The sequence below is a fragment of the Lichenostomus cassidix genome, chromosome 4 (genome assembly GCF_008360975.1).
Source record: "Lichenostomus cassidix isolate B80296 chromosome 4, HeHo_3.0, whole genome shotgun sequence".
NCBI classification, from domain to species: Eukaryota; Metazoa; Chordata; class Aves; order Passeriformes; family Meliphagidae; genus Lichenostomus; species Lichenostomus cassidix.
The window spans coordinates 65,519,321-65,546,148 of record NC_139484.1 but is presented as its reverse complement, the minus strand read 5'-3'; the positions used below and the strand labels follow the sequence as shown (position 1 = coordinate 65,546,148).

Below are 26,828 nucleotides of genomic sequence, written 5' to 3'. Positions count from 1 at the left end.
CATGCTTGAGTATTGGCAGACCCTTTCTCACAGAGCTTCTTGTCTCTGTTTCTTTTAACCCAGGGCTTGTCATAACAGACCTTTTCACACATCAATTATCAATTGTAAATCTGTATTTAATTAGCTAAAAAAGGAAACCATTCTGTAACTAGAATCAAGTCATCAGACACAAAAAAAGGAAAATTACCATTTTGCCTTTAGTTTCAGGTATCTTATCTGTCAACATCAGCTGTCCCAGAGAATAGCTACCCTGAATATGAATATTGTAGAGAATAGGGTGAGAACAAAACTGTTCAGCTAGAAACTGCATAAATTACCTTTTCTTATGACAGCATGAAAAGCTTCCTCAGTAGCTTGGTCTTTTGGTTGTCAGTAGGAAGCTGGTAAGCAGTTTGATATTCTCTGGTGTGCCTTGCAGAATTTACCACCTACCACTCTGTGCAAGGCTTCCCCTCTGGCCATCAGCTGTCTGCTCTGGGGAGGCACTGAGGCTGCTCCCAAGCTCTGCTGGGCAGAGGTGGTGTCAGCCACAGGAGCTAGTGGGACTTCTTTCCTCTTCATGGGCCTTCTAGGCATCTGGAAAAGACAAACAGAAGCTCTGACATAGAACATTTGGCAGCTTTGTCATCACTCTGAGACTGTGAGGTATTATATTTTTAGGGGGTCAAAAGCATTCAATGACTGTGCTCCTCGTGGTCTTCCAGGTTTTTCTGCTAACCTAAGCAGGTATGTTTTCAGTCCTAACTGTATTGGTTATGCCATCTTGCGTAGTTAAAAGGACTGATTATTGGTAAGGATTTGGTAGGGGGAAAGTTGGGGTTGGATTTTTACTTCTTCATTAAATTAGGTCTAGAGTGGAAAACTAAACTCTTTCATGCAGTCTGAGCACTAGCTGAGTCTAAAAAACTATGAGGATGCTGCATGGCATTAAATCCTTTAAAATATTGATGTTAGGGCTGACACTGGTTTTTAGCCATAGAGCGGGGAAGTAAAAGCCAGAGTAAATGAGGCATTACTTCAGTAAAAAAACAAGCCTGATATAAGTAAAAGGCTAGTGTTAATAAATGTAGTCTAGAAACAAAATTTAAGTGATTATCAGTCAGATTTGCAAGGTTTTGGACTGGAAAGGAGAGGGTAATGACCTATCTAGTTCTAGAAACACTGTAATGTGTTTACATGCAGAATTCTATGACATGGTTGACTGCAGTAACACAACTGGGCTCAGTGATCTGCAAAAGCTTTAGGCCAGTATGTTTAACAACAGGAAGAACTGGTTTTTTTGGTGTTTTGTTGTTTCTTTTTTAATGTATCTGAATTCAGATGGTGCCTGATCAGTCATATACAGTGATCAGCAGGCAGAAGAGTACATCTATATATATTTTCCAGGCATTAAAGGACTATACATACTTAGTCTACAGCACCTCAAAACAGAAGTTTGCCTCCGGATGGGCTGCAATCACTGTGTAATCATTCAAGTTTCAGACTATGTGCTGAATCTACCATATTTTCTCACACCAAGCCAAGTACATAAAATTCTCAGGTACACATGAGATTAGCAGCTCACTGAGTTAGCCAGTTAGATAACTATTTGATCTAACTGGCACGTTAATCTGATGTTAGGCTTACATAAGCTCCTCCAAGTCTAATCAGCTGGGAATCCATCAGAGAGATGTCACTGACTGGAAGGTGTGTGTCCAAGTGCTAATAACTACGTCCACCCCGTGGACAGGACTGCATTGCCTTGGAGGGGACCAGAAGTCTTTTAAATACTTGTATTAATTTGCTTTATACATTTTGCTGGCAAGTTCTTACCTATCTAAGCCTGTGGTGATACCTGTGACTAAGTCCACTTGTAACCACATCCTCCCATTTTAATTAGACACTTGGACACCAGACACGCCTGGGTAAGGGAACTGCGCTCGGCGGTGCTTACAATACCAAAGCTATTCATGTTCTCTGGGCTAAAAACTTACTGTTGAGGGAGAAGTTTGGTTTGGGAACAGAGTTACATCTTTTGCAACTACCTTTTTCTGTTTGTCAGAGCGCTTATCAAAGCCGCAGCTAACTGCTGCTGTAGCAACAGCCGGACCATCGCTCTCCTCTCGGAGCGGGTGTTTCAAGAGCTGTGTGCGGGGAGAGGGAAGGGCTGTGCTGTGAGGTGCGGACAGCCCGGGAGGTTCGTTCCCGAGGCGCTGCGCTGGGTGCGGGTTCGGGTTCGGGCTCAGGTTCAGCCCCGCCGCGCTCCGCCGAGCCGCCCGGGCGGGCCGGCTCTGCGCTCGGCCGGGAGAGGCTCCATCCCCGCCGGAACAGGAAGGCGGACGGGCGCCGCGGAGGGCCGGGGAGGAGCCGCCGCCCGCAGCATCCCCGGGGAGGCTCTCGGCACGGCCCGGAGCGGCGGTAGGTGCCCGGGGCGGGGCGGACGGGCGGCGGAGCGGCGGGCAGGGCCGGGCCGGGCTGGGCGCGGCTCCCCGGGCGCCGGGCGGGAGGGACCCCGCGTCCTCCTCATCTCTGCAGGGCCGCCCCTTCCCTTCCCTTCCCTTCCCTGCCCTTCCCTGCCCTGGGGAGCTGAGCTTGTCCCCGTGCCCGGCCGAGCCCTTGGCCGCAGCCCGGGCTAAGGGAGGCAGGGAGGCGGAGGAGCCCTCCTGAGGCAGGAGGTAAAGCCGGGCCCGGGACATCCTAGAGGGGGAGAAGGTGAGGTGAGAAAACCCCAGAAGGATGAAATCCTGGCTGCTGGCAGATGACAAGTCTCAGTCCGTGCCTTAGGGCAGGGCCAGCTTTGGTGCTGATCCCTTCCCGGGAGGCACGGCATCAGCCCCGGCCCTGCGGAAGGGGTTCGGGGACAGAAGGACGAGACACAGCCGGGGAGTGGCGAGGGAAGGGCTGGGGAGAGCCGGGCAGACCCAGCGAGTGCCAGGGACTGCCATGTGCCGGGAAACAGCTTCCCGGAACGCCAGCCCTCTGCTGTCCCTGCGCGCCTCACGCCAGGCAGATGTGCGGCGGAGGCGAAGTGTTCTGTTTTTGCTGTCAGGTTGCCAAGGGCCTGGAAAATGTTGGGTGGTTTCCTGCCTAGCAGAAAATTATGGAGAGCTTGAGCAACAAAACTGATGGAGCACAAAGGCAGAAACATGTAGCACCTTGGGATGTTGCGTAAGGGAAATTGTAAGCACGCAGGCAAAGCCGAGCAGAGGGAAAGGTCAGTGCAGCATCGAGGGGTTCAGGCTGCATGCTGCCAGAAATGTGCGTGACGGAAAGGTGTGAAGAATTTTGTAAATAACCCTGGAATAAAGTTCAGCTTGGTCATACAATTCAGTGGATGAATAAACAGATTGTGAGGACAAACAGGATAGAATCTGCCCCAATGAACCCATCCATCGCTCAGCTGCTAGGGCCAGCGAGGATTTGTTTAAAGGAATGGTTATTTTGGCTCCAGTCGCTCTTGTATCGTTTGGGTAAGCAAATAATGCTGAAAATGTGTAGCAGTGATGATTTGCCATTTTAAATAAAATGATCTTGAGCATCAATCTGCTAGTGATCAGACCAGTTTGGTTAAGAGTTTTATGCCAAGAGTTTAGTAAATGGATTGCAGGTTGTCCCCTTCTGTGTTTACTTACCTCATGGCGTTTGAGCTTTAATAATGCTTCAGTGCTAATAAACTGGCTTCACAAGTAAAGAAATGTCACAATAATATTTATTGCTGAGCATGACAAAGTGTTATGAACTTCAATTAGTGTAAGTTCATTTTCTATGCACAAGTGCCTTGCATATGGGATATGGTATGTCTGGTCTGGAATAAAATTTGTATTAAGAATTGCTCACTGTTTTCAGTCCTGACTCATCAAAGTCAATGAATGTTTTTGTATTAATCAGCTTTGGATGAAACTCTGTCTCCTTTTTTAGTCTTCTAGTGCAACAAACATCCAGGGATTTTTGCAGTAGAAGGGACTGTAAATTTGATTCTTTTATGACTGAGATATCCTGTATGTTTTACAAGTCTGAAGTTTGCAGTTCCATCTTTTATGTATTGTTCGTCGATTTTGATGTATGTTGAAAATGAGTTTATTTTCAGGATTGAGACCAACTCCTTTGTTTGTTAAATACTGAACTATATATGGCCTGCATCCTTATTTAGGGCTTTAAGGTAGTTTTGGAGTATTATCAAAGACAGTTGATAGTTCTGATATTTCTGACAAAATAAAAATGCTGCCTTAATCATTTGATGCTCCAGCTCCGTGGCTATCACCTGGAGAAAGAAATAAAAAATGAAGTTTCAAAATTTTCTTATGTTGTTTCTTGTGTTGCTCTCTGGGGTTTATCATGAAGACAGCATTTCTGCAGTAGTTAGGAAGTCTAACTTTTTTTTTTTAATTGTTATTGTTATGGTGATTTCTAGTATACACTGAAGGTGTAAATAAACTCTTACTTGAATGTGAATATTTGGAATAGAGTGCTCTTTCATACCTGTTTTTCTGTAATGCTGAGTTGAAAACATGTAGGAAAGTTGTATTAGTGTTATTGATGTGTTGGCAAACTTCAAATGCTCCTTAATTCTGTTCTATTTGAGGTGCTCCTATAATAGAGTTTGTTGTTTTATTGCCTTTGTAGCCTGTTCTTGGTGGGAGCAAACTTGGTGTTGAGCTAATAACCAAGACTAGAGAGTTGAGGCTCTTGTTCCCTTGTTCCCAGGTAGCTTAATATAGCCTGAACTTATTTTTGTGAAGTCTGGAGAAAGTAAGAATGAATCGGCAAGATATTCCCTTTGAAAGGCTTGCAAACTCCTGTTGACTGGATATAAATGTAATTTTTTTTAGAAGCAGAGCACTGGGAACATGGCCCTGCAAGACAGAGGAGCCAGCAGCAGCTCCATCAATGACAAGCAGGAACAGAACTACAATCGTGTTATTACCATTGTCTTCCTGGCACTCTTCATCGACTTGCTGGGATTCGCTCTCATCTTGCCACTGTTTCCTTCCATCCTTGATTATTACAGCCAGACTGAGGTAAGTAACAGAGAAAGTCAGCCCACAGGAAGGGTTAGGATCTTGAGGGAGGAATGGAAGAAAAATCACTTGCCTTGGGGCAAACCAAACAGCAGTAGGAAGATTAATAATTACCCTGCGCATATAAATGGTTCATGGACTGAATTTATTTGTGAACCTGCATAAGACTCTTCACCCTTGTTTTTTCATTAAAATGAGAGATTTGTTTTGATGAAAATTCAGGTATTTCTAAAGGATAGTCCTTAAAGTTACCAATGCTTTTGTGTCTTACTCTGATCTCACTGGTGAGGCAGTTCATAATGCATTTGCATGCTGGCTATATCTAAGAGCCAAGGAGATGAGAGCTTTCTCTCCACCAGAGTATTTCACACAGTCACTTGCTCCCACCTCCAGTGTGGTGTTCCATCTCAGGTTTCATTCCTAGCAGGGCCCTGGCTGCTGCTCCAGGGTCAGGGAGCAGAAGGTCCTATTGGATCCTGGCTGTGCAATTGCTCATCGTTACCCTTCTGAGGTGTTGCTGGCATTACTGGTCAAGATGAATATGTTGTCATGGGAGAATTGTTTTTGCAGCCCAAACCTCTGTCTCTCAGCCCCTTTCTAACTCCACTCCAACTTCAGCTGTATGCTTTGTTCTTCTTGCAGCAACATCTATAACCCAAACCATGGCCTCTGATCTCCAGGTCTTCCCCAACTGCCAGCATGTTTCCAATAGGCAAGATCTTCACCTTCTTTTCCACACCATCTTCTTATTTTCAAGTCCTCCTACTCTTTTTGGGATTATTCTTTTTTTGCATCACCTTTCTGCATCTGCAAGCTCCTGGTTCTCCCAGGCTAAACAGTCTCTGTGCAGCAGGCCAGAGTGAATCTCATGTTGCCTTTTTAATTGAGAGATTCAGGGCATGCCTGTTTAATTCAGGCTATAGCAAGTAATAGGCATGATGGTTTGAAAAAGTTCAAATTCAGACATTGCCCCACCCAAGCACGTACACTGAATTATGTGCTGTCTGTTAGCATTCAAAATTCAAGCTATTTTTAGCCTATGATCAGTGAGGAGATTTTCCTTTGTGGGGTGGAGGAGGGAAGGAATGATCTAACATTGTCTCTAGTTCACTAAGCTCTGATGCTCTCTTTGAAAATAAAATAGAGATATTGTCTTCCTGCTTCTATTTCCCTGTTCTCTGTTTTTCAGGATGGATTCTATTTATCATTGCAACGTGGTGTAGACTGGTTTGCAGTGATGGCTGGAATACCTCCAGAGAGGAAATACAACAGTGTCTTGTTTGGAGGTAGGGAAACTAAACAAACAAGCTAACAGCCAAAAAACAATGTTCTTTCCAAGTTACTTGTAATGTTGATGTGAAGAATGACAAGAAATACAAAAAACATGCTTGCCTGTTGTTAGTTCTAGATTTAAGTAAAAGAAAATGTCTCTTAGACTATATTTTGTTTTCACCACACTGAGAGCAGTGAGGAGTTGGACAGCCCCAGCTCTGTCATTTGGAGACACCTGGACAGGCAGGAGGAATGGGATAGTGGGACCCTTATGAAATTCAGAAAGGACAAATTTTAAGTCCTGCCTGTGGGAAAGAGTAGTCCTGCAATGCTACAGACCAGATGCTGACTGGTGGCCCTGGAGGTCCTGGTGAGCAGCAAGCTGAGCATGAGCCAGCCCTGGCAGCAAAGTGCCAACAGCTCCTGGGATGCAGGAATGAGTCAGAGTCAGTGGATTATGGGAAGTGATCATCTTCCACTACTCAGCACTTGATAGACCAAATCTGAAATGTTACATCCAGTTTTGGCCCCCGGTACAAGGAAGGGTGTCCATACAATTTGGTGAGTTCAGTGGAGGGCTCTGAAGATGGAGAGTGTGGGGCCCTTGGCTGGTCTGCAGTGAATAGCAGCTCTCCAGCACCTGTGGGGAGGTTATGGAGAGCTAGGATCTTCTCTGAGTGTGTGTGGGAGAAGGAGAGGCTACAGGTGTAAGTAGAAATAGGTGAGGTTCAGACTAGAAATAGGGAGGAACATAGGTGAGAATAGTCAGTGGAACAGTCTGGACCAGGCTGCCCAGAGCAGTCTCCATCCTCAGAGACTGTCAAACCCTGATTGGGTAAAGCCCTCAACAATCTGCTCTGACCTCACAGCTGACCCTGTGACCAGGTGGTTGGAGTAGGTGACCTCCAGAGCTCCTTTTTAACCTGAATTATCCTATGATCTTACTCAATTTGTTCTACAGATTGTTACAGAAATACAAGTCTGCTGTTCCTTGTCAGACTGCCAGCTGAGGGTCAGGATCCTGCTGTGCTGGGCCCTGGCAGTCACAGAAATTACTCTCCTTTCACAATTGATCTGCACAGGATCAGAAATCAATCAGTAGGAAACACTGAAAATAGAAACTTGTGAGTTGCAGCCTTGCTTGCCCCTTGGGCAGGTGTAGTGCAGCACTGCTTCTAAATCTCATTAGTCTTATTAAAAGCAGCAGAGCTGCTGGCTTGCAGGACCCATAAGCATTTTCTGTCACTAGGACACTGGTGTGGATGAGCTCCAGCAGGAATAGTGATGGAAATATGTCATGTTACACATCAGAGACTCTGCTGGCTTCTTGCCATTTAGACAGTTGTGAGGAAACTGATTTCAGGGTATGAAAGTATGAGGATGTCTGGGTTAATTTTAATTAGACCGTCTCTATCCTCTCCTTTTAGTGAGCTGAGGCCTCCCTCAAGATAAGTAAAAGGATTTTAAAATAAACTAAATGAAACACAAAACTTAATTAGAATGTGTGCAAATGTATTGTTACTATTTAAAGTAGTTTAATTTGGTGTAACAGGCATTAGCAAGTTTATAACCCATTTTCCTCTTCCCCACCATATCCTTGCAGGCATGCTTTTCTTTCTCTGCTCATTTTTTAGTCAAATTACTGGCTTTGAATGCTAGGAAACATTTTTCTTTAATCCCTCAGAAGCTGCTTTCTGTCTCCTCTAAGGCTTGACCAGAAGCCTTCTCCTTTCGCCTTCTCACCATCTCAGACTGTTTAAACAAGGGGTGGGAACTCCCAGTCGACTCCAACTTGTTCGTTTTCCTTTTCCCTGCCATGTCCTGTACTCTTGGGAGTGCTGTGTGGGAAGTTCCATTATAGCTGTGATGTTAAGCAGAGGCTGCTGCAGTTTTCCTGCAGCCTGTATTCTTTCACTGCCCTTGTCTGCCACAAGGAGCCTAGGTTTGGGAAGGTGATTGCAAGATCTTCTTGTTGTTTCTCCCAGTGACAGACATATTTTTCTCTCTTTCATTTTTGCTTAGAGTGCAACCTTGTCGAGGCAGAAACTTCTCTGCCCATGTCAGGGCCCTGAGGGCACCAATACTTAGTTGCTGTGAGCAGTCATCACCCACACATGTTCTGCCCAGTGATTCAGGAGCTCTGTCAGCTCAGACCCAGACCTTGTCTCCAGGGCTGTCTCTGTCCCCATCTCTTGGATGGACCTGGAACCTACATTGGAGGTGTCTTGTCTCCTGACCTACATCACAGTGTTATTTCCACTCCTTTCTCTGCCCTGACTCTTGCTGGTCCAGACTGGACTCCCTAGATAGGCCAGTGAACCCAGCTGGCAGCACCTGCTCTGCCCAGCCCATCAGATCATGGAGCACCCAGGCTGGTGAGGGCACTGCCAGTGCTGTGGTCACCCTCAGCTCCTGGCTCCTTCCCCCATGTGCAACAGCCCTGCTTTTGCTTCATGCTGGTTTGGAAGTATTTGACATGAAAGGGTGTTTTTACAGTGCTAGAAACACAATGAAGGGGACTGTGTGTCATAAACTGCCAGTGTAAAAATCTGTAGGATTTTTTACACAGTTTTTTTGAGCTTTGAGTTATCACAAGCAGTTCTTCTCGACAAGGTATTCAGTATCAATATTCTGCCTCCCTCAAAGTTGATGGGAGCAGAACTTCTGGTCTGTCTCTCCTCTGCCTTTTAAAGCTTTGATAGCTGAATGATCTGAGACATATAACCTAGTTTTTCCTTTAGAGAAAAGCTGTGACAGCACGGCATCTTTTGCCTGCTTGTTGAGAGTGTAGTGCAAATTAATAAGTCTGTGAAGCTAGAAATGGCAAGAGAAAAGAAGAATTAAAGATCACAGAAGCTGGAGGCAGATTTCAAAAGACTCTTGGAGTCTGTTGGAATCACGCCTACCACTTAGGGTGCCTCACTAACAGCAGTGCTTAAGTCCTTCCTTCCATGATAAAAAGGAAAGAAAAACTAATTAAGTGTGACAGAATCAGGTTCAAACAATCAAAAAAGTCTTAAAAGAACTGTGACTATTAAAGACTGTGTTATCACTGCTTTAAGAACAGAAAATGTATGTAGTCAGCAGGGAAACATTGGAGAATCATCATTCCATAATAAGCAGTGAATTTCAAACCCTTTCTCACCAGAGAAGTACCCAGTAAGTCATCCAGTTTATGCCTGTTGCTCTGCTCTGGCTGTGCATCTGGTCTGGCTGTATTTGCTGCCTCAGTTAAGTGACAATGCAAGGTTGGTGTTCTGAGAGCAGCATGGTTTCAGAGACAAAGCTATTCTTCATAGCTGCTGTTTTACATTTAATTTCAAGTTTTTATCATGCACAGTATGATAGATCTTGAACAGCTTGGCTGTCTTTGTATTTAAGATGAAAGCAGCAAGTATAATGATACATATCTTTTTATCCTTTTTTTTTTTTTTAGGTCTGATTGGCTCAATCTTTTCCATCCTGCAGTTTTTCTCCTCTCCCCTCACTGGTGCTGTGTCAGACCACTGGGGCAGAAGGCCTGTCATCTTGATAACAGTGGTATGTGTCACATGCTGATCATGGCATTTCAATGCTCAGTGGAATGCTTGTGCTTAGCACAGAAATTTAATTGTGTGTGAATTGTGACACTCACTATTCAGTTCTAGAGTTGAATTTGCTAGATGTTTGTTGTTGATTTTTTCTTGCCAAGTCACTTGGCCACATGTCCAAATGTGTGTGCTTAAACTGAACTTCCTAGATCCCGAATTGTACATAGAAGGCACCAAAATACTTACCTGTTTCTGTGATTTCCCAAAATCCCTTTCCCCTGTGTATGGGAGTATGATTTCAGATGCTCTGTTGAGAAATGTTACACTTAATTCCTATATATTTTAGTTCATTGAGTGATTAATGAGAGCTGATCACTTCATGACCTGTTTCACAGAGGCAGGGAATTGTTGGTTAGGAAGTGCTATATAGCAGTGCAAGATGTATTTCTTAACATGAACATTCTCCTTATTTTGAACTCAGATTTCTCTTGAATATGGAAACATGGAGTTGGATGCACAAAAATGTTTTGTGTCCAGGACTGCTTTAACTTCCACAGAACTTTGCTTTTCTAATTTTGTTAGAAATATCACAATTATATGTAGTTTGTATGGACTTGTTTCTACTTCTTTTATATCACTGTTCAAGACAGTGCAGTGTCAACGTATTCAGCCACTTCTGTTACATGGGGTTTGGAGCAGCCATTGAAAACAAAAATGTAAATGTTTAGCCGGGAAATGTGCATAAATTATGTACCAGTGTTGCTTTGCTTTATAAAGAACCCTTTCTTGCTTCTGCAGATGGGTTTGATAGCATCATACTCACTGTGGGCTGCCTCTCGGACTTTTGGCGTTTTTCTTCTCTCCAGGATCATAGGTGGAATAAGCAAAGGGAATGTCAGCCTCTCCACAGCTATCATTGCTGACTTGCACTCTCCAAAAGCACGGAGCAAGGGCATGGTGAGTTACACTTGTGGGGTCCACGTTTTGTTTTAATAGGCAACTTTTAATTGATTTTGGGTGCTCAGTAGGTCTTCTTCAGGTGTGTATTCATTGATCAAGTGAAAATATGACTATATTCTACCTTGCTTCTGGAAAGATGCCAGATCGTATTCCTGGGAGCTCTTGGGCTTTTGCCAGTGACCTTCACCTAGAAGTGAAATGCAGATGCTCTGGAGAGGGGAAAATTATCAGTTTCAGTGTTAGAACTGTTACTCCTGCTGGTAACTTCAATTCTGATTATAATAGCTTAGAAATCAAAATGATGCCCCAGTTTTGGCAGCTGGAAGCCAGTTACAGGGCAACTCCTTTTTCTCACCTCCCCAAGCTGTGGAAGCACAGCAGCACAGCCCAGCACAGTGTGCTCCTGACTGCCTTGCACGCTGCTCTGGCTTCAGCATCTGAGCTCAGTGGGTAAAGGATGTGACATTTGGCTGACTGAGAAGTATGAGCAGCTGCCCTATCCACTTCCAGAAGGCAGTGGCCCAGATGGAAACACCCTGCAGGCTGAACTTGGCCCATGAATTACCAGTTATATCTTTTATCCTGTAAAACCTTGGAGGCCCAGACTTCTCCTAGCAGATTGTTACAAGCCACTACATGGGACAGCTGCTTCTTGGGAGGGGAAGGCTTTAGATTTCACGGTGATGGCTAATAAATCCTCCAAGCAATTTATTATAATCCTGGTGAGCCAAAATGTGTTTTTATTTGTGGAGAGAGATAGCCATACAGCACTGGTAAATAAAATGGGCCAGGGCCTATTTTTAGGGCTTGAGAGCACAGCATGGCTCACATCCCCATGGCTTGCATTCTCTTCTTTCCCAAAGCAAAGTAGGCATGTTCATTCTGCTTTCTGGGAAGCAAACAGCATCTGACTGAAGCTGTTCCCAAACAGTGATGGGCCATTGCCTGTTCCTGCCACTGCCCTGACTGCACAGAAAACAAAATCGGTTATTTGGAAACAGCAGGCTTTTCACACTTCTGCTGTGCGCTCCGTGCATCCTCAGAATGATTAGGTTCTGTACCTGGTTAATCCTAGTCATTTCAGAGCTGAGCTACCTGAAAAAAATGGTGTTAATAGCTCCCTGTCTGTGTTCACTGTCTCCCTGCAGGCCATGATTGGTGTTGCTTTCTCCCTGGGCTTTACCCTGGGCCCCATGATGGGAGCTTACCTCGCCATGCAGACAGAGAAAGGAGAAGTCTTCTACCTCCGTTCAGCATTGTCAGCACTCGTGTTTTCTGTGGCTGATTTCATTTTCATCTTCCTCCTTCTTCCAGAGACACTTCCCAAGGAAAAACGGGTAAATGGACAATCAGTCTCAAGATCTGTGTTTTCTGTAAAAATAGGATTTGAGAATTGTTGAAATACTGGAAACAGTGAAGAACAGGCTTAGCCAGTGTCTCAGAAATCTAGCTTATTAGTGGGACTAGGATTATTATTAAGGCTGGTGTCAAAGCAGTTGTGTGATCATAGAATCATAGAACATTTTGGGTTGCAAGGAACCTTAAAGATCACTTATTTCTAACCCCCCTGCCATGGGCAGGGACACCTTCCACTAGACCAGGCTGATCAAAACCTCATCCAGCCTGACCTTGAGCACTTCCAGGGATCCTCCCATCTCCTAGCCCAGTGTAATATAAGAAGTTCTTCATAGTTAACATGACTGCTTAATTTCTGGGTTTGGTATGTTAGGTTTAAATTTCTCAAAACCTAATGTGACCATGGGAGGGAGACTGTGAAATTTAAACTGTGATCACAAAGACTCCTTGGGGAATAATTTCAGCAAATCATGAAAGTAAATGCATCAGAGACTGGATTTTCTTTCATTTAGCCTGTATATGTTAGAAATTTTCTTACCTAATATCTTGTATTTGATTGAATATTTTGAACACTGAAGTAGCAAGTTACTTATTTCTGAGCTGTTCTGTCTTCTTCAGATAGAAAATACCTACATCTGATAAAACTCAATGACTGATTGGATTTGTGGGGCCAAACATTTATTAACATTACAATTTAATATAATGTGATGGGACATTGTCCAAGATATGTCTGATTAAAAGTCTCTTAGAACAGTCTCCTTTGTAGAGTGAGAGAGGCAGAATTCAGCCCTGGGTATCTGCACTCAGTTTAAGGCTTTCAGTGGTTTGAGTCTTTCCTGTGATCCCTGGTTTATAGGCAGCACTCAGTTTTTGGAGTGTGCTTGTTCTCTGGACAGCCAAACTCAATTGACACTAAGAATTGTTCAGGAAACTTTTGTCTGCAATGATCCTACCCGGGCAAAACCTTCAACACCTTCCCTGAGTGTTTCCCAGCAGGTTGTGTCCCATGTGTAATCTGGTGCTCACACCATGCTCCCAAGCACTACAGCTATTTTATTTTCTTTTAACAACTCTTCCATGTGTCATCTGTTCCTCTTTCCTGTTTGGCTGTTTCTAAACATTCCGGATAAAATGCTGTTCTTAGTTAGAGCTGCACACTCCAGGAAGGTGGCAATATGGTGACATAGGGAGGTGCTGCAGAGCAAATCTGTATTCTGTAAACAATTCCTCCTTTGCTGAAGAGTGATTAAATTGCTTTAGTGCCTTTTAGGATAATGTGATGACTGAATAGATGCCTCTCCCTTTTAGTGTCCTCTTGAGAGCTCTCCTTATCAGCTGGTCTTTGTTAGCCAGCGCCACCGAATTTTGGTAAGGGAAGGAGCTCTCTGTCTTTGCTTTTTGGGGCTCTGCCCCTGTGCAGTGGGTGCTGCATGAGGTGCTGCTCAGGGCTGGGCTTAGTCACACAAAGTACACAGGACAGGGTGTTTGGCTGCTCTTGACAGAGTGGTTTGGTTCTGCTTGTGGTTGGTGTCAGTGTTCATGTGCTGTCAGCCTCCATCTGGGCCTCTGATCCATGTGTTCCAGCATATTTGTAATTTCAGTTATTAGGCTGCTCTGCTCTCTTCTTTGGTAATTGCTGCCACTTTCCACGTGGGAGTAAACAGTTTTCTTGGCTTGTGGATGACAGAGGAAAGGCAGGTATGTTGGCTGTCTTTCTGGAACTTGGCTGGGCTGAGCTGGAGCAGGTGCTCCCACAGTATAGGACTGGAATATGTTGGAAGGACAAAGCTGTAAAAAGAGGGAAAATGATCATGATAACTGGCTGGAGGATGTGCCAGTGGAATCAGACATCTGTTTCCTTGAAATTTGCTGTGTTCCGATTATACTCTTGTTTCTCTATCAGTCTGCTTTTCACAGGAGAGAGTATTTCAAATTGATTCATGTTGGAATTGACTTGTAGGTAGGGGAAAATGGAGGGGGATGGGAAAGAGGGATGTGTTGTCATCCAAACAGAATGCAATTTTTACTCCCCTCCTTCCTCTTTTTATCAACTGTTCCACGAGTTGATCAGGTGAAGAGGGTCAGACACTGTCCTTAAGGTACCTAAAACAGCTCCTGCTGTGACCTGACTGGGAGGAGGGATGAATAGGAAGGTCTCTAATGGAATCAGTCCCCTTTGAGAGCTTTGGAGTTAGTTTTTAGCTAATCTAGCCATGAGCAAGGCTGCCTAGTTGGAGGGAGGATCTTACATCTCTATTTGTCTGGGCTGTGTGTAGGGCTATGCAGTACCAGAAGCAGACTTGTGGAAGGACAGAGCTGTGCTCTGTGCATACTAAACAGTGTCTGGTTTGGAAGGTGAGGCTGCAGCTTGGAAGGCCCAGGCTGCATTCCTGATGTGGAGTGACTTTGCCTTCCAGACATTACTGAGTCTCTGCATTAGAGGAAAACAGAATGAGCAAAGACACTGTGAAAAATGTCTGCCATTCAAGGTGACTTTTGGGGTGATCATGAAGTAAAATGGAGCAATTGTGGAGTAATAAATCATAAGCATAGAAATTAAATACAAGTTAGGTGTTGCAGAGTTTGAACCTGTGAAGAAACCAAACTTCATGCAGCTGCTGACATTGACTGAAATGGGCAGTGTATACTTTTTGGAGGATGGTGAAACCCTTTAGCCAGTTTTAGGACAATGTTTTCATTATGGATCAGTGGATGCAGTCACTTCTAGACCACTGTTTCTATGGCAAAGATAGGAGAAATTGAAAATAAAATTGTGTGCACACACACAAACACACCCATATTAAAAAATCAAATAGGTATACATAAATATTTCTTAAAACACTTAAGATTTTAATCATTTGCATATATAATGGATGTCCTCTGGACCAAACTGAAATCAGCCTTGTACAAAGCAGCTTGGCATCCTTCTGACATGGATAATAATTCAAAACAGGTACAAACTACAGGGTATTTTTACTACTGGCAAACATGCTTGCAGAGTGTTCCTTGTGCCCAGATTCTCTGTGCTGCAGTTCAAACCCCATGGTACCAACACATGCTGGGGATTGCTACAAGCCAGCTTCAGGAAATCCTCTTCCACTTCTCAACAGCTGAGCGAACTTCTTGGGCGTGTCTGTTTACTCTCTGCACTAAATGCAGTGGGAGGAAGAATAAATATCCCAGAATGTTCTGTGTGAATCAGCAACTTTATGGCTCCAAACCAGCCCAGCCTGGCCTATTGAACTGGTTGGTGTTGCGAGACTAATGGGCTCCAGAGCTCTGCTGTACTCAGAAGCTCTGACTATCAAAACAAGACAGGGGTCATGTTAATACCATATTGAAGGTTGATTTGTTTACAGCTTCATTAAATCCAGCCCCTAATGAGTCTTCAGGTCATGCACTGAGATTAAGTTCCACTGATAATCTGACCTTTAACCTCTGCCCTCAAAGGGATAATAGCTCCCTCCCTCCCTCTCTGGGAAGGGAAGGAAGCTCATCAGATAAAGCCTGTGCAGTGCTTTGAAGGTGTGAATTACTACGTGTGGTTATTCAGGATTCTTGAATGTCTTATCTCTTCCTCTGACTGCTGTGTAAAGTGACAGGCTGAATTCTACTCTAAGAAAAATAGTTTCCCTAATAATTTAGGGAATTGTTTTCTAATAATGTAGACCTCATTTCTTTTCGTGTTTTCTTTAATTTTCTTTATTTTAGAATTAAAAAACAAACAAATAAATTAAAAAATTCTCTACAGATAGAAGAATAAGCATCTTCCAAGTGTCTGTGGGTAAGGAGCAGAGAGAGTGCCACTAAGTGCGTAATTAGGTTGAGATGTACAGAGTATAAGGCCAAGAAGTGCTACAAAATTAATTTTCCTCTTTTAAAAGCCACACATTGTGGCTGGGCAGAATCTTCTTGGAAATTTCTCTAAAATACCTCCAGATAATCTCTCTAAAAATTATTATTTTCCTTTTCTTCCCCAGGAGGTGTCACTGGCTGGCTAAGATAGTGAATGGTACCAAAACCAGTGTTTGTTGTGCTTCACATACTGGACTCAGATTTGTAGCACAGGGGCAAATCCTCAGCTTCCTGTGAGCTGGCAGGCAGATGTGCTATTATTTTCCCCGTAAATGTTCTTTGGACAGGAGGGATGATTCAAAAGGTGAACCAAATAAAGCCACCTTCAAGGCTGTGGAGAATGAGCCTCTTCTGCTTTGTAAGAAGCCAAAGAAGAATCTCTCTTTGTCTTCAGTGAAAGGTGCTATCAGTGCTCTACTTTTCAATTATAGTGCTGGAGCCAGTCCTGGGTTCAGAAAGTCTGGGTTGTTATTGGGGCCCCCTCAATTCCCCTGCCAGGTGCCTTGTTTCATCTCAGATGATTTGTGTAGGTGTAGAGGCACATTTGGTGGTTACTGTCAGTTCCTGGCAGTGGTTATTACATCAGGGTTTTAAATAAACCTCTTTCTGTCTTTGATCAGGTCTCCTCTGTGACATCTGGGTTTCAGGCAGCAGTTGACTTGCTCAGTCCTTTGGCTTTATTTCAGTTCTCTGCAGTCACCCGAGGAAAGGAATCCCCTTCAGAGCAGAGTGAGTGTCAGATGGCTTTTTACAGTAATACTCTGTGTCTTTTTGTGTGTGGTGTTGGTCTCTTAAGTGAAAACTGTACTCAAACCATTCCAGGAGCAGCAACTCTGTTTACTCATTTAAAACCCACCTTAATAACTTTTGAACATAGAAGTGGAAGTTCCATTGGACCTCGGTGCTGTTAGTCCCAAAAGAATGTTTTGAAGACGAGTGTTTTGAAGATTTCTGACTTGATACTTGTGTATTCCTCAGCTGCAGCAGAGGGTAGGCTGCAGTAAGGGAAACGATTTAAAGATAGATCAAGGCAAGAGCAAGAGAGATTTGAGTTTGCTTATTCAAGCTGCAAACCAGGAAACTTCAGACTGGAATTTTTTTCTCAATTCGCAACTCAGAGATGTAGGATTCTATACATTAATTTTTCAAGCTGTAGAAAATAAATCAGTATTTGTCAGGTACACCAACTTACCATTCAGTCCTCCTTGCTGATGTCAGGAATGAGGCAATATTGGCCTCTTTGGAGAAAATCTGTCAAAGCCTGCACTGGCAGAAAAACAAGGTAACCTGGCACAGACCATTTGCAGCTTAGAAAAAGGGATAGTGTGCTTTAGTCAGTAACATCCTGAGAGCAGCGTCAAGGGTGGAATATAGGTGTGGATTAAATTAAATTAAATCAAATCAATCAATCAATCAATCCCCATATAGGCAGAGGTGTGAAGGTGAGGTTTAGGGCCTGGACTGGGTGAGCTAGAGAGGGATGAGTGGGTTTGTCTCTCCTCCCCTCAGAAGGAGGGAGCTGGGGTGTGTAGGACTCTTTTTGTGGCTTGTCTTGTATGGGTATTTACAATGAGCATCTGAGGTGAGAACATTTCCCCATACAGTTGATGAATGTTGCTCTTCTATTGTGGCTTTATTCCCAAGCTTTGCTTGAAAAACACCACCATGTTTCTGTCCCCACCTCCCACCTCCTTGGTGTTTTTTTGGTTTTTTGTTTGTTTAGATCTTCAGAATCTCAAGATTTTGGGCCTGGCTTACTTCCTGTACCTCTTCCTGTTTTCTGGCTTGGAGTACACCCTGAGTTTTCTCACTCACCAGAGATTCCACTTCAGCAGGTATTGCTCACTTAGAATATAGATGTTGTATATTTTGACTAGGATATTTTCCAAAATCTTGATTTAAGGTCTTTTCATGTATTTTCAAGAGAGGCTTTCTGACAATAGTAAAACCTCTCAGTAAAGCCATCCCTATGATCAGTGATACTTGGGCTTTGTGAGAAGAATTTATGAAATATATGCACAATGTTTATCATGAAAGGAAGTGCTCAATCTACAACTTCTAATAATGAGAGAATATAAATGCACAAGATTAAATTAAAACTCCTGATATATGTATAGCTGTGCTACTTGTATTGATTACAGTAAAAACCTTTTCTTGCTCAGAAGAGTTTTTGGGTATCAGGACAAATCTTGAAGCTCAAAGAGGCAAAGAATGTGGGGATATCTTGTGATTATATTTGCTCACCAGTGTTCTGCATTGCATATGGTGTGCAGTCATGTCACAGAGCCTGATTTCCTGTAGTCAAACACCAGAGAAGAAAGAGAACAGAATCCACCAACAGCTCAGCTTGAAATACTTATCCTGCCAGTTCATAGGAAGAATTCCAGCCAGGAACGTGAACTTGCAACTTGATTCCTATGCCTGTCCTTCCCTCTGAGTAATTCTCAGGGGGTTGTCTCATCTTTCCCTGTCTGTCTTTGATTACAGTTTGTGGCTGAACTAATCCCTGTGTGTCAAGGAGAGGTTTTGCAGTGTCCTGAGCATTGTTGTGTCCTGTGTGTCCAGGGCAGCCCTCAGTGAGCTGCAGAGCTGTGTGCCAGCAGCACAGGCTGTGAGGCAGCAAGCTGTGGAGGTGCAGCCTTTCAGTTGAGAATACCCACATTGTTCAGTCAATAAAAGAGGGGAACATTGAAGAAAACTGAGGGGTGGAGGGAGTGATGTCTCAAACTTCCCAGTGTGACACCCAGTCACCACCATGTTGTGTCTTAGTGACCTCCATCCAACCCCTCCATGAGTTGCTCCTTGGAAACCAACATCTCCCATGCACAAGGCACAGATGTCCACAGCACAGGGTAATTTATGTGCTCAGTTTTGTGGGCCATTCAGAGAGCCTGACCTACACCTCAGCAGTCCAGAGGTGGCTGCAGCACTTGCCAGCATTGTCCCACCCACAGGACGAGACCTCAGAGTTTCACTTCTTGCTCTCTGCTTGCCATGGAAGCTGATGTGCACTGAGAGCCCCAAAAGGCATTTTGTCTCCCTTGCTCAGGAGAGGTTGGCAGGGGAGCAGTGAATCCCAGGGCAGAAGGCTCTGTGCGTGACTCCCTAATCTGTGGTTTTGCCTCCCTTCCAGCATGCAGCAGGGCAAGATGTTTTTCTTTATTGGAATAACAATGGCTGTGATCCAGGGAGGCTATGCTCGCCGAATCAAGCCAGGAAATGAAATCAGAGCTGTAAAAAGGGTAAAAAAAAATTATTTCTTTCTTCTTTCCGCCCCACAAATCTGATGTATTAATTTTCAGTCTAAAGTGCAATGAAGGGTAGTTGCAGGCTATAATTGTATTTGCCCAATCAAAAGAAATTTCTGTCTCATCTATCCAGCTAAATGACTTCTTAAAACTCTGCTTGTTGGGCATTATCAGTCTAACTGAACTTTGGCACAGTAGAATAATTTCTTATGATATGAGCGACAATATTATTGAGACCTTGTGTTCTTCATACTTAACTGCAGTAAGGAATGAAAACAAATTGTCCATCTGTGCAAAGTAGGTAAAATATTCTGAAGAGTATGCTTTATTTCAGTGATTTGTCTTGCAGTGCAGGCATTGAAACTACTAAAGCTGCTTCAGGGTTGATCTCTGACTCTCTTTCCGGGAAATTATTTTCAATCTGGCCATCTTTGTGCTTGACAGGCTTTCCCTAGGGTATATTTCACTGCTGGGCAGGGAGAAATAGAGTCTTTTTCCAATCTCTGAGTTGTGATCATCAGTATTACATGTAACAAAAGCATGTACCAACGTTCAGGCTGAAGTTTCACTGACACAAATGTACATTCCTTTGTTTTGCTTGGCTCTTTCTTCACAGAGATGCTGCAGCTGCTGTACTGGGTTGACAGGGAGCAGCTCCCTGCAGTTTATACAGCTGTGGAGGCAGTTAGATATGTCTTGTCCTTTACATTTCTGTGTGGAACTAAACAAAGCACTAGCTTGGCTCTTTGGCAGTCGGTTTGCTTGGGCTGTTAGAGCCTCAGTCAATGTATTTTACATTATTTGGAGGCTGGTGTGGTTTCAGTGGTGGCAGAGTAGATTTCCAAACCACTGCATTCCAGTGAATTGACTCAGCTTTTCTTAAAGTGATTTCTGCTGGTGAAACAATCTCCACCCTGATCCCTGGCAGGCAAACATTGATGTCAGGCTGCTGGTGTCACGTTTCCCTGTGGATGAACATCAGCTGCTGTGCTGGTGCTGCTTCATGCTCCACATCAGCTTCCCCGTGTGCTCTGCCAGCCTGCTGTGTTTGCTGGCACTGCACTGCCGTTTGCACCTCTCATTTTTATACTCCTTCCTCTTCCTGCTCTGGGCTGTGGAGTTACCTCCAGCACTCATTTGCTGTGCTGATGGCTCCTCTTGAACACCATGGCCACTCTGCAGAGACCCCCCTGGCCCTGGGGCACTCTCTCTGTGGATGCCAGTGGGTTTTGTGGGAGTTCCCCCTTTTGCTGAAGTTATTCTGGCAGTTTGTTTGTGAGTCTGCACCATATGGCAAACGTGGCCTCTCTCAGCACAGTGGTCACAGTAGCTCATTTATAACTGAATCTTCAAAGTGAGGCACTCAGTGGCAGTGAATACCCTCCTTTATCACACACCAAGCAGATCTTATCTGCCTTTTCTGCAGGAGCTCTGTGAGGGAGACATCACAGGGGAACTGAAGTCCTGCTCTTGGAGGAGATAAATGCTTTTTATTCTGGGGGTTTGAATTTTAGATGCACCCCCTCACCCCTTTATTCCTCTTGGCTATAGAAATCTGAAAGCTAGAATCAGCCAATACAGCTGACAAAAAGCAGAGGAGCTGCAGTCCTGCTGCACACAAGCTTTTTCTTCTCTTGTGCCAGCTTAGGAAATGAAGAGTTAAAGCCAGACTTCTGTCCAGGTGAACACAGAACAAGAGAAAAAATCGCCCAAAACGACAGATCTGTAGAGAGAGACCTTGCATGTGGTGTGCAATCCTGCAATAGAGAGGGAACAGCGAAGTGCATTGTGCTGCTGTGTGGCCATCCAGGTGACTTTGAAATGTCTACTTGGGAAGAAAGGGCTTTCTGATCCTAACCTGTGTGCTGTCCCATCAGCGGAAGGGAACCGGCAGGACACCTAGAGCCAGGCTTTACCCAGCGCGGCTCAGATGTAACCGTGTGACTCATTCCTTCTGCAGGCTATTATGTTGCTGATTCCAGCGTTCTTGTTAATTGGATGGGCTGCAAACGTGACCGTGCTGAGTGCTGGACTGTTGCTGTACTCCTTCGGTGAGTTCTTCAAAAGGCACTGCAAGCTAAGCACGAATGATTTTTCTTCACATATTTATTCACAATGTTGAAAAAAATGTACTCCTAATTTCAAACTGCAAGTAACAGAAAGTTGACAGTTCAGTTAATGAACTATGAAAGAAGCAGGGTCTGGGGGTTTTTCTGGTGCTGTTTGTATCACAGGAAGTTGTCATGGTGGTATTTGGAAGCATCCTCAGAGCTCCTGCTGTCCTGTCTCCCTGGGGAGCTCCTGGGGTGGATTTTTTTAACCCCTCTTACCAGACCTAGGAACAAAATAGTCACTAAATAGCTCAGCACAGGAAAAAAGTGAGACATTGTATCTTTGTCCCTGCGTGGTGGTTGCATTATTTCTTAGGCCACGGACTGGAGACCTGCACATTCCGAGGGTGTTTGGACTGAGCGAGAGTCAGGGTCAGATGTTTAAGTGTTTGTATAAATTCTGTTCTGCCAGCCTAAGCTGTTGTTCAGACATCTAAGGGGTGTCTAAAAAGAGATTTCAGGTATTACCAACACTGCTAATTATTGTTAAGAAGCTGCATATATGACTAATCACAAAAGTGGGCTTCTCTTTTGCATGGTACAGCTTGATTTAGGAGTAAACTGTAAACCACAAAATGCACCTGTTAAGTCTATCATTTGTCTGGGGACCAGTGTGTTTGACAGGTGAGGAGTGAGAGGAGGTGTTCATTTTGTTTAACCATATTTGAGTCTTCCCTGGCCCCTTCCTGTGCAGACAACTCCATCTCTTCCCAGTTAAGACAGCTAGAATTGCCTCTGTGGGGGTTCTCTTCCCCTTCTCTTCCTCCCTCTGCCCAGCAGTTGGGGCACCTGCAGTTAAGACAACATCGATCATTCCTCCTCTCCCGTTGTCCTTCCCTTCCCTTCCCTTCCCAATTCTGCTTTGTATGTTTAAGGCATTTCTTTCTTGGCAGAAAAGGCCCCTATTTCAGTAAGAGGGCAGCGATTGTGGAACAGCTCTTGGCTTTTGTGTCCAAAAGATTTTGTAACCTTTTCTTCTTGGACGTGACTGTCTTGTTTCCCAAGCCAGCCTTTAGCTGCCTCTCATCCCTGAGTGCACTAAAGCTGCCTGCAGAGGGACTGTGTCACTCTGGGTACAGCCACCTCATTGTCTGTTTGGAACATGAGCAATTCCCTGCTCCACCTGATAAGGCCACAGCAATTTGGAAAAGTGCCAGCTGGCTGATCTGCCCTGTCCATCCCTGTCCCGTGGGCTTGCAGAATGAGGGATGCTAATGTGAAACATCTGCTCTGCTGCTCTGGGCTCTTCCTGCAGGTTGGCTTGGAGGGGTGTTTCCATTATTGAACTGGATTAAACCTGATGACTCAGCGGTGCTGGAGTGCCCAGAGCTCAGCATATTTCTCTGCAGTAGTAACAAGTTTGGACCACATGTTTTTCACTGTTGCTCTTGTAACTGTTCTGAGCTCTGCTGTTACTGACACTCTCTTCTGTGGATTTTTCCAGCTGCAGCCATTGTTATCCCGTGTTTGTCAGCAGTGGTATCAGGCTATGGTGAGTGTCTTTCCTGCTCTGACCACATCATTGACCTTTGTATTGATTTGGCTCAAAGACAGAACTGACCTGGAGTTTAGTGAAGCATCAACAGGATGTTGTGGGTCCATCTTGGGCCATTCTGCAGAGGAGCACAGGGAACCATGCCCTGGCTCACACCTGTCTCATAACTGATCATTTCAGCACCAACAGCAATGCTCTGCTGAGAGTGACCATCAATGTCACACTTGAAGTTTGTACTGTGTAAGTCAGCTCAGTCCAGTGTGGTGGGCAAACTGCAGCAATCTCATTGCTGGTGGTGATGAAGATGAGCAGTGGGCAAAGGCCACAAACAGCATGGAGGAGGGAATGGCCTGGGCTCTCTGAAAGAGATACCAGCCATCCCTGGAGCACTGAAATAATTTCTTCCTGATTCCTTAGAAAAGGCCTTCTAAGACACCTTCTGAAACCCTCTGGCACTGGTTGCTATGTAACCCTGTAATACAGATGTAGCTGTGGTGCCATCTGTGGCCAACCCATCTTTGGGTCAGCTGGGTGCCAGGACTGCACTGCTTGCTGAGGTGGAAAAGCAAGGCTTTGATCATCAATGTCACTTTCTTGTTGCTCTTATTTAACTTGCATCCATACTTCTGTGTTTATTGTACACGTGGGCCTCCTTGGAAAATCTTGTCTGTAATGTGAAGCTCTTGTTTTGGATAGGTTTGGGGGTTTTGGGAGGTGAGGAACGTGCACTACAAATTGTCCTAGTGAAGCACTCATGCAAGGCCCTGGTGTTTATACAGGGAAGCAGTTGTGAGGGGCTCGGTGGAGGGCAAATAAGTGCAGATTGGGCACAGGGTGTGAGATGGTAGGAAAAGGAGATGCAAGTGGGAAACAACTCCAAAAGAACAAGGCTCCCAGAGCTATAGCCATGCCCTGCCCCAAGCAAAGCCCCACACAGTGTAACACTCTGCTTGCACAGGCACTGCTGGCCAGAAGGGACGAGTCATGGGCATCCTGAGGAGCCTGGGCGCCCTGGCCAGAGCCCTGGGACCAATCCTGGCAGCTGCAGGTGAGTGAGGCTCCATGCTCCTTCCTCCCTTTAACACCACAGCCCAGGGGTTCAGAAGGGGCACAGGTACCCCTGCATGGGGCCAGAGCCCCTGAGCCTTTTAGGGTAAAGATGAACGGAGCTTGAACTCAGGCTAATGGTAACACCAAGCACCTGAGTGCAGCCATTGGCATGCTCTGGCTCAACCAAGAGATCAGTAATTCTGTTCTCCAGCTGTGCAGGCACCTTGTGAGCACAGCAGCTTTGAGGGCATTTACACATCTGCAAGTATAGTAACAAGATGAATTCCATTTCTTTTGCAGTTTACTGGCTGGCTGGGGCAGAGATTTGCTTCACTATCTGTGGAGCATTTTTCCTTGTCCCCTTGGCTTTACTCAGGTCTATAAAACAGCAGACAAAGGAGGAGTAGGAAGGAACCACAAAACTATCACCAGCTTCCAAGTACCTCTGCAAGACCTGACTTGGCACCTGACTCTGCTGAGCAAATAGGAAAAGAAGGATTTTGATTTTCTGGAAGGAGATACACGATGGCCATTTGCAGCAACAACACACAGCAGTTATGTTTAAGGTGGCCTCCCAGCCAGCTGGGTTAGCTTTGCAAATAGGGAAAACAAACCCAAATGAAAATAGACACACACACATCCCCCAAAGAGGCATTAAATAAGTAAGGCGTTAAGAACAGCAGAGAAGCAGAGACAGCACAACAGCAACAGGCCTGGAGCCCTCCCCACTCAGCAGGTGCTGCTGCACACAGGGCTCTGCTCCTCACCCTGAGTGAAGCCTCTGCAGGGCTGGGCTGGCACAGAACAAACCCTCAGGACCGCTCTGCCGGGGGTTTTGTACAACTGGTACAAGAGCTCTGCAACTGCTGCATCCACACCAGCAAACCTGATGGGCCAACAAAAGCAGCAGCAGACTATAGGCTTCCTGGTACCCCACTGGTACTTTGGCACAGGTGGACTGCTTTTAATATACCATTTCATTTGGAGAGATGTTTTATATTTCTAATACTGTGTGATGTTTTTGATGACAAAGCCCTGTTCTTTTTGCATTACAAATAAACGGTTACATTGTACAGGCCTGTGGTCAGTTCATTACAGTTGTTACACCCATCTGAACTGAATATCCCTGTCTGCCTGAGCTAAAGTGGGTCCAGAATTTTACCCAAGGTGCCAAAGGCCTCCTTGAGGGAGCCAACCATGGATGACACCACCATGAAGGAACCTCCAACAGGCTTTTCCCACTGCTCAGCTGGAAATCTCTGGGAAGGGAGCCCTACAGTAGCCAGTTTGAGTATTTTCTGAGAATGAAAGCCATCATTAATCAACACATTAATCATTAAACGAAAAAAAAGCAAATTAGGCTAAAGAATAAAAGTGCACAAGTTTTGAAAGCAGGACATGATTTTTTTTTCAAGAGTTTTATTTGTGAGTAGAACTTAATGATACAAGAAAGAAAGAAAAATACAGGACTTTATTCTGCCCCAGAGTGTGTAACCATACCATACATGACTACATTTCATATTGTAATACAAAGAACTAAAAGAACAAACTACAAAATTAGAAATTAAGAGTCATTGCATATGTGGTCAAGATAAATGGAGGGACTTCAGTAAAGAACTGAAACATACAGCAATTAGTCATTTAGTTACGACCCTGCAATAAAACACAATTTAGCAAAATAAGTGTTGTTTGCTTCCTAGTGTACAAGGACATACAAGGTTAGAGTAGAAGCTGAAAGCCATTCGTGCCATGCAGTCCTGCCTGAGCGCTGCTGTCCAGGAGCTCCTGCCCAGTGCCCTCCTGCTCTGTCCCACCCAGGCCACATCACCTTTCCCACAGTACCAGTGGCCACCTCAAACCTCTCTCCTCACCAGAACACTGACAGCTCCAATTCCACTCCCAGCTGTTGCCCTTTGCTGCCCAAAGCCAGCCCGAGGCATCGGCACCTCCCAGCCTGACACAGGCATTGCTCTGCCCACCCAGAGCTGCCTCCAGCCGCTCCACCCGCCCGGCCCTCCGCGCTTTCTGCTGCATGAATGTAAGGCATTAGTTCTCTGCTATTTTACCAGTTGCAACATTTAATATTGTCCTAAAAGGTTACATCCATGTTCTGCTGTGTTACAGACACTTACTGTGAGTCAGTGTGTTGCCCTCACCCCCACGGGGTGTTGGGGTTTGCTGCTGTTAAACCCGAAATGCAAATTCTAGAAACCAGAAATGGTCACCGAGCCGCCGGCCTCGGGCCGGGGAACAGCACCCGCTTTCCGGAGAATTCCGCAAGCTTCACCTACCTGATCTTCAACTATTTTTACACTTAGTGAGAGACAGAAGCATGGCAATAACTGGGAAATAGTGAACTCAGTGGTGAGAGTGATTTGCCATGCTGCACATTAAACAAACATTTATAGCAAACAGTGAAAATACACCTTTAAGGTTACACAGGATTTCTGTACTTGACTGCTGGCAACAACAACAAAAAGATTTAAAGAAATGCCAGCTTTTGTAAGTGAAAATATAATTACTATAAAACAAGGTGAAATACTCAGTGTAATGCATTTACATTTTTATCAGTGGGAAGGAAAAAACACAAAAAGCTGCACATGGGGTTCATGCACAGCAAGGTTGCATGTGCAACAAAGAGATCTTTAAGAGGATGAAAGAAAAACTGTGCTAAGGCCCAAAATACACCTGCCCATGCTCCACACCACCAGCTGAAAAACTTCTGAAATACTTTTACTTCAGTTACTTTTTAACCTTTTCTAACAGCCAAATCACCACATGACTCAGTGAGGCAAGAGCAAAGACTGATTTCCGTTAAACTGTAATTCACTAGAAAGAAAATACAAAAAAAAAAAAAACAGGCCAAGATTGGGCTCTTTGAACACACAACATGAGCAGAACACACACCATTTCAGTCCTAGACATCAAAGACTGATTTCACCAGCCAGTTATAA

General features: G+C 44.7%; 1 protein-coding gene across 5 annotated transcripts; it reads left to right on the top strand.

Moving 5' to 3' along the window:
- The first annotated feature begins 1,883 nt into the window (after window positions 1–1,883).
- SLC75A1 (solute carrier family 75 member 1) lies at window positions 1,884–24,947 on the top strand. Of its 5 annotated transcripts, none has more exons than XM_085059686.1 (13): window positions 1,884–1,904; window positions 4,809–4,997; window positions 6,187–6,283; window positions 9,706–9,809; window positions 10,598–10,756; window positions 11,908–12,096; window positions 16,591–16,699; window positions 17,694–17,805; window positions 19,104–19,212; window positions 21,179–21,269; window positions 22,774–22,821; window positions 23,783–23,872; window positions 24,175–24,947. In XM_085059686.1, exons 2-13 carry the CDS (start codon window positions 4,827–4,829, stop codon window positions 24,279–24,281), a joined length of 1,386 nt encoding a protein of 461 aa, XP_084915812.1. In that variant the 5' UTR covers window positions 1,884–1,904; window positions 4,809–4,826; the 3' UTR covers window positions 24,282–24,947. The 5 variants fall into 5 exon arrangements, with proteins under 5 accessions (XP_084915812.1, XP_084915814.1, XP_084915811.1 ...); XM_085059688.1 differs by lacking the exon at window positions 1,884–1,904 and adding an exon at window positions 2,215–2,397; XM_085059685.1 differs by lacking the exon at window positions 1,884–1,904 and adding an exon at window positions 2,448–2,654.
- The last annotated feature ends 1,881 nt before the right edge of the window (window positions 24,948–26,828 follow it).

Excerpts from the sequence above, each read along its gene's own strand:
- SLC75A1 (XM_085059686.1), top strand. The coding sequence starts at position 4,827 with ATGGCCCTGCAAGACAGAGGAGCCAGCAGCAGCTCCATCAATGACAAG. Across the intron at positions 4,998-6,186 it reads ATTATTACAGCCAGACTGAG|GATGGATTCTATTTATCATT; the intron begins GTAAGTAACAGA and ends TCTGTTTTTCAG. Across the intron at positions 17,806-19,103 it reads CAGAGATTCCACTTCAGCAG|CATGCAGCAGGGCAAGATGT; the intron begins GTATTGCTCACT and ends CCTCCCTTCCAG.